The following is a 6,296-nucleotide window of genomic DNA, read 5'->3' as shown; positions in this document are numbered from 1 at the left end:
AGACAAGTCTTTGAGTGAATAGTAAGTTCATACTCTCCATTTTCTAGTGTATATATATCTCAATTGTGGGAAAGAAATCTGTAATAATTCACTGCCACTAACATATCATAATTTAGTACAAGTTCACGCTCATGATAATTTGTAATAAGATGTCTGTTTTCCAGCAATTGTTAAACTTGCAATCATTGTTCACAATTTCAGCCTGCATCTTTGCCGTATTTGTCCTTTTCAAATGGTTTCTTATCCAACCACTTAGCACCAAAAAAACTTCAAATTAGGTTCATGTTTTTCTTGAGGTAGTCATTCAAGAACATGAGAATAGGATGAGTGACAATTCTCAAGTTGAAGATCGTAAGGACTTTATAGATATCTTGTTTTGGCTTGAGAAAGAAATTAATTAGCTTCTGTTTTTAGGTTAAATTTTCTGTTGTTTCTGGGTAAATTGGCTGCTGTTTTTCAGTTATTTTTTTGCTGTTTTTGGGTTATATTTTTTGCTGTTTCCAGGTAAAATGTTCTGGTGTTTTGGGCTTCATTTGCTGCTGGTTCTAGGTTAAATATTTTGCTGTTTCTGGGTAAATATACTGCTATTTTTTAGTTAAATTTTCTGCTGTTTTTGGATAAATTTTCTGCTGTATTTGGGATGATTTGCTGCTGTTTGTGGTTAAAATTTTCTGGTGTTTTGGGCTTCATTTGCTGCTGTTTTTAGGTTAAATTTTCTGCTGTTTCTGGGTAAATTGGCTGCTGTTTTTCAGTTAAATTGTTGGCTGTTTTTGGATAAATTTACTGCTGTTTTTGGGTTATATTTTCTGCTGTTTCCAGGTAACTTTTTTGGGTGTTCTGGGCTTCATTTGCTGCTGTTTTTTAGTTAAATATTTTGTTGTTTTTGGGTAAATATACTGCTGTTTTTGGATAAATTCACTGCTGTTTTTGGGCTATATTTTCTGCTGTTTGCTTGGCAATCTGTCACTATGTCGGCTGGACCATATAGACATCTTTCTCAAAGTCTTTGAGTGAATTGTAACTTCATACTCTCCATTTTCTAGTGTATATATATCTCAATTTTGGGGAAGAAATTTGTAATAATTCACTGCTACTAATAGATCATAATTTAGTACAAGTTCACGCTTATGATAATTTGTAATAAGATGTCTGTTTTCCAGCAATTGTTAAACTTCCAATCCTTTATCACAATTGCAGCCTGCATCTTTGCCGTATTTGTCCTTTTCAAATGGTTTCTTATCCAACCACTTAGCACCAAAAAATCACTACCACCTTCTCCCCCAACCCTCCCAATCATTGGAAACCTTCACCAACTTGGCTTGTTCCCTCATTGCTCACTTGGTGCTTTGGCACAATGCTATGGCCCCCTGATGTTGCTTCACTTAGGCAAAGTGCCAGTGCTTGTTGTCTCTTCTGCTGATGCTGCCTGTGAGATCGTTAGAAATGTAATCTTTGCAATCAACCAAAATTAACCCCATTTGTAAAACTTTTAAACGGTTGTGTAGATGTCTCTATGACACCTTATGGTGAGTACTTAAGAAAAGTTCAAATCTTATTTGTTGTACAACTTTTAAGTAACAAAAGGATTCATTATTCTTTTCGTGATGTTAGAGTAGAAAAATTTAGTGATCAAGGAGTTGATAATTTTCTTGAGGTAGTCATTCAAGAACATGAGAATAGGATGAGTAACAATTCTCAAGTTGAAGATCACAAGGACTTTATAGATTTCTTGCTTTGGCTTCAGAAAAAAAATATTTTAAACTTTCCTATTGATAAAGCTTCATTTGCTGCTATTTTTAGATTTAATTTTCTGCTGTTTCTGGGTAAGGTGGCTGCTGTTTTTCAGTTTATTTTTTTGCTGTTTTTTGATAAATTTACTGCTGTTTTTGGGTTATATTTTCTGCTGTTTTAAGGTAAATTTTTTTGGTGTTTTGGGCTTCATTTGCTGCTATTTTTAGATTTAATTTTCTACTGTTTCTGGGTAAGGTGGCTGCTGTTTTTTAGTTTATTTTTTTGCTGTTTTTTGATAAATTTACTGCTGTTTTTGGGTTATATTTTCTACTGTTTTAAGGTAAATGTTTTTGGTGTTTTGGGCTTCATTTGCTGCTGGGTTTGGGTTAAATATTTTGCTGTTTTTGGGTAAATAAACTGCTGTTTTTCAGTTAAATTTTCTGCTGTTTTTGAATAAATTTTCTGCTGCATTTGGGAAGAATTGCTGCCGTTTTTGGTTAAATTTTTCCGGAATTTTGGCCTTCTTTTCAGCGGGTTTTAAGTTAAATTTTCGGTGTTTTTGGGTAAATTGGCGGCTTTTGTTTGAGTTAAATTGTTTGCTGTTTTTGGATAAATTTACTGCTGTTTTTGGGTTATATTTTTTGCTGTTTCCAGGTAAGTTTTTTTGGTGTTCTGGGCTTCATTTGCTGCTGTTTTTTGGTTAAATATTTTGCTGTTTCTGTGTAAATATACTACTGTTTTTGGGTTAAATTTTCTGCTGTGTTCAGGTAAATTTTTCTGGTGTTTGGGCTTCATTTGCTACTCTTTTTAGGTTAAATTTTCTGTTGCTTCTAGGTAAATTTGCTGCTGTTTTACAGTTAAATTTTTCACTATTTCTGGATAAATTTATTGTTATTTTTGTGTTAAATTTTTTGCTATTTCTGGGTAAATTTGTTGCTGTTTGGATAAATTTACGACTGTTTTTTGGCTAAATTTTTTGCTGTTTACATGTAAATTTTTTTGGTGTTTTGGGCTTCATTTGCTGCTGTATTTGGGTTAAATTTTCTATTGTTTTTGGGTAAAATTTACTGCTGTTTTTTAGTTACATTTTTTGCTGTTTCTGGATAAATTTATTACTGCTTTTGGGTTAAAGTTTCTATTGTTTTACAGGATCCAAAACTTGTGATATTTGACATTTCTTTTTGTGCTAAATCTTCATGTACAGGTTCTTGTAAACTCGAAAATGGCTGAAAATGTAGATGAGGGTAATGAGAATGATTTCAAGGAGAATGATAATGTGAGCCAGGAAAATGAAAATTTAAGAAGAAATCGGCCTTTCATTGAGTATTTGTAAGTCTTCTTACATTAAATATTATGTGTTTGACTGTTGGTAAATTCATGAATATTTAGTAAAGCCGAGCATAATAATGTTAACATGCACTGATTATATATATTTTTTTCAAAATATTTAATTGACTGCAGCAAGCAAGAAGCAAAAATATTTCGGGAACAAGGAAAAAAAGTGGTGAGTGTAGGTGCGATAATTAATTTCCATTAAATTTGGGATGTGTTACAAGCAATAACTTATTGTCATATTTTTTTTTTAATTTTTTAGGACAGAATTAAATTAGGGAAATGTTTCAAAAATTTGAGTGAAGAAGAAAAGGCTAAATTTAGAATGGTTGATAGTGATATAGCACAGAATAAAGACAAAGAAGATGATTTTGTGAAGGGAACTCAAAAAGCCATGGAAACTAGATGCGCTCCAGATCGTTTTACAAAACTGGTTGCAAAATTGTCAGAAAATCAAAAAAAAGTTGTTGTGGAGTTAGGATTTGAAAGTCTTCTGCACATAAAATGTGGTCGACTGAAACGAGATTTATGTTCATGGTTGGTTCAAAATTTTGATCCATTTACTTCATGTATTTTTTTGCATGGTAAGAGTATCAATCTGTCGCCTCGAGATTTTGAGTACATTATGGGAATAAAAGATGGTGGAGTCGACATTGATGTGGATCTTGCTATTGATGACATAGATAAATTGAGGAATGAATATTGTGATGACAGTGGATACATTAAGCTGAAAACTTTAGAGTCAAAATTGGTGAATCAAAGGGAGGTGAATGATGACTTTAAAAGAAGCTTTGTTTTGTTTGCTATAGCTACAATTATTTTTCCTAAATCGGGGTTGAATTTAGCCCCGTATTACTTGGTTTTTTTGAAAGACACCAGTGCCATAAATAAAAAAAATTGGGCAACGTGGGCTTTTAAAGGGCTAGTTGAGGGCATACAAAAGTTCAAGGCAGGACAACATAAAGTTGTTAATGGTTGTGTACTATTTTTGGAGGTAATTTTTTTTAAAAATGATTTCATCAGTTTTATTGTGTTATTTTGTTTTTGCTTTGTTTTGATCATTTTGTTAATATTGCAGCTTTTTTACATGGATTCTATATCATTTGCACGAAAATTTATTGATAAATCTTTGAGTCCAATAACAACATGGACAAATCGAGATGTAACTAACTTATTGAGTTTTGTTAAGAAAAATGGCGGTTATGGGAGCTCAAAGGTAGGACATCTACTTTTTATTAATTAAATATTAACGTATCATATTGAAATGACATGTATTTAATAGTATGTGGTATTTATTAGGTTAATTTGTGAGAAATCCATCCTCAACAAAACACGGCCCATGAAACATTTGATGGAACAAGTCGGAAGAATGAAGAATGCATACATAATTGTCAACATCAGAAGGAATTATCACTTGTTCGAAAAGATATTGGTCGTATGGCATTGGAGCTTGATGGTTTAAAGCATTCAATGGGTAGCTGGATGCAGCAAATGCAACAAGTAATGGAAACCCTTAAAGAGAACTTAACACAAAAGCAAGTTGAGTAGCAAAAGGAGAATAATAGCGCTGCTGTTGGAATTACTTCTCCTTCCCGAAAGCAACAAAAGAACGATGAATCAAGCCATGAAATTTTAACTTTTGCGGAACTAATGAAGAGAGCCAAAGAAAGGCCAGATGGAGATGATATTCTTGAGAAGAAATTAGTGGATGAGGAGAATGTTGAAGAGAAACATGATGAGAGAATTTTGACGGGTGAGTCAGACCTAAATGAGGGAAAGCGTAAGCAAATTTTCTACAATGCAGCTATACAGGTATTTAGCAATAAACTGTGATCTTCTTTGTTGCACAAGTAAAACATAATAGTGCATAGATGAGTATTAAGTTATAAATCATAATTTTTGTAGGATAATGGCCCGAATGATGATTGTTCTATTGAAGAGGAATCATCAAACCAACTTAGTGTATTTGAGGTTAAAGATATGCGCTCCCGAAAGCGAAAGCCTGGTCCATACCAAAAATCCCCTTATAATCAGTTTCCCAAAAGACGAAGCAAACAAAAATTTTTTCATGATTCAATTACTCTACTAAATTCATTTTCAGAGGAAGATATGAAGTTGCTGCAATATATATTTCAAGGAGAATTGCCTATGGAGTAATTAGATTTTCTCATGACCCACTTTCCATATGTTATTATTTTTGCATTAACACTGCTATAGTTTTAATTATATTTTTGGATTCTTAATATAGTGAGCATATTGTTGATGGAATTAGTTTTTTCGTCTCTCGCCAAGAGATGTTTTCTTTGGCTCCTAATACTTGGATCATTGACACAGTAAGCATACCTTCTTTATATTTAGTTTAATCATTCAATTTATTTATTTTCTTTCTAAGTATTTAAGTCTTCTTGTTTAATGGCTCTATTCGTAGGTCATAGATTGTTTCATGGTTCACGTGCCAGCGGATTCGGGTTCGGATTTGGTGAATCTTGGCTTAAAATTTAGGAGATTTGAGACAGGGCGGTGCTTTTTCTTTTGATTTTTTTTTCTTCTACAGTGACGTTGAGACTCAATGGGAAATGTATTTTTTTTCCGCCTTTTATTTTCAAAAAAGGGGAAAAATAGATAGTATAAAAAAAAGTTTTTTTTTAACTTTTTTGCTGTTGGTGGTGCCATAATTGTTATAATATTGATTTTTTTAATAAATAATAACTATAAAAATATTTTAATTAATTATTATAAATATAATAATATTTTTACGAAATAATAATATAATATAATATTAATAATAATAACTTATTATTATAATTATTATTATAAAGTTTGATTACAATAATATTTTCATAAATAATAATCATAAAACAAAATCATGAAATTAATAAATAATATCAATAATGAATTAGTAATCATAATTATAATACTATTTTAATAAATATTATGATGATGATGATGATGATGATTATTATTATTATTATTATTATTATTACCACCAATTGACAATAATCAACAAAGGGCATTTAAGAAATTATGATAATTCATTCCGATTTCAAGACAAATTAAACACATCGATGGAAATGAATCTCATTCCGACCTCAATTTCTATAGCTCAAATAAATAACTTATTCTTATTCACATTCTTGATTCTGATTGTAGCCCGTTATGATTACTGATTAGTAAATGCACCATGAGCAGATTATTGTGGTTTAATTGGGTCTGTTTTTTTCAAACCTAATTAA

General features: G+C 31.4%; 1 protein-coding gene across 4 annotated transcripts; it reads left to right on the top strand.

Moving 5' to 3' along the window:
- On the top strand, positions 1 to 5,710 carry LOC112099325. 4 transcript variants are annotated; one of them, XM_024186801.1, is made up of 9 exons: positions 1 to 21; positions 2,936 to 3,060; positions 3,193 to 3,235; positions 3,326 to 3,600; positions 4,142 to 4,279; positions 4,363 to 4,875; positions 4,969 to 5,216; positions 5,312 to 5,396; positions 5,492 to 5,710. In XM_024186801.1, the coding sequence occupies exons 6-9, from the start codon at positions 4,714 to 4,716 to the stop codon at positions 5,597 to 5,599; spliced, it is 603 nt and encodes a 200-aa protein (XP_024042569.1). In that variant the 5' UTR covers positions 1 to 21; positions 2,936 to 3,060; positions 3,193 to 3,235; positions 3,326 to 3,600; positions 4,142 to 4,279; positions 4,363 to 4,713; the 3' UTR covers positions 5,600 to 5,710. The 4 variants fall into 4 exon arrangements, with proteins under 4 accessions (XP_024042569.1, XP_024042567.1, XP_024042568.1 ...); XM_024186799.1 differs by having other exon boundaries at positions 3,326 to 4,057; XM_024186800.1 differs by lacking the exon at positions 4,969 to 5,216 and having other exon boundaries at positions 3,326 to 4,057.
- Positions 5,711 to 6,296: the final 586 nt, after the last annotated feature.

This window comes from Citrus clementina, unplaced genomic scaffold (assembly GCF_000493195.1).
Source record: "Citrus clementina cultivar Clemenules unplaced genomic scaffold, Citrus_clementina_v1.0 scaffold_4, whole genome shotgun sequence".
NCBI lineage: Eukaryota > Viridiplantae > Streptophyta > Magnoliopsida > Sapindales > Rutaceae > Citrus > Citrus x clementina.
Note: the sequence above shows the minus strand (reverse complement) of the source record. Positions and strands in the feature narration are given on the sequence as shown.

Bases quoted from the DNA above. Each gene is read 5' to 3' on its own strand.
- LOC112099325 (XM_024186800.1), top strand. From the start codon at position 2,954: ATGGCTGAAAATGTAGATGAGGGTAATGAGAATGATTTCAAGGAGAAT. The intron at 3,061-3,192 runs GTAAGTCTTCTT...AATTGACTGCAG, and splicing joins CGGCCTTTCATTGAGTATTT to CAAGCAAGAAGCAAAAATAT. The intron at 3,236-3,325 runs GTGAGTGTAGGT...TTAATTTTTTAG, and splicing joins GGGAACAAGGAAAAAAAGTG to GACAGAATTAAATTAGGGAA.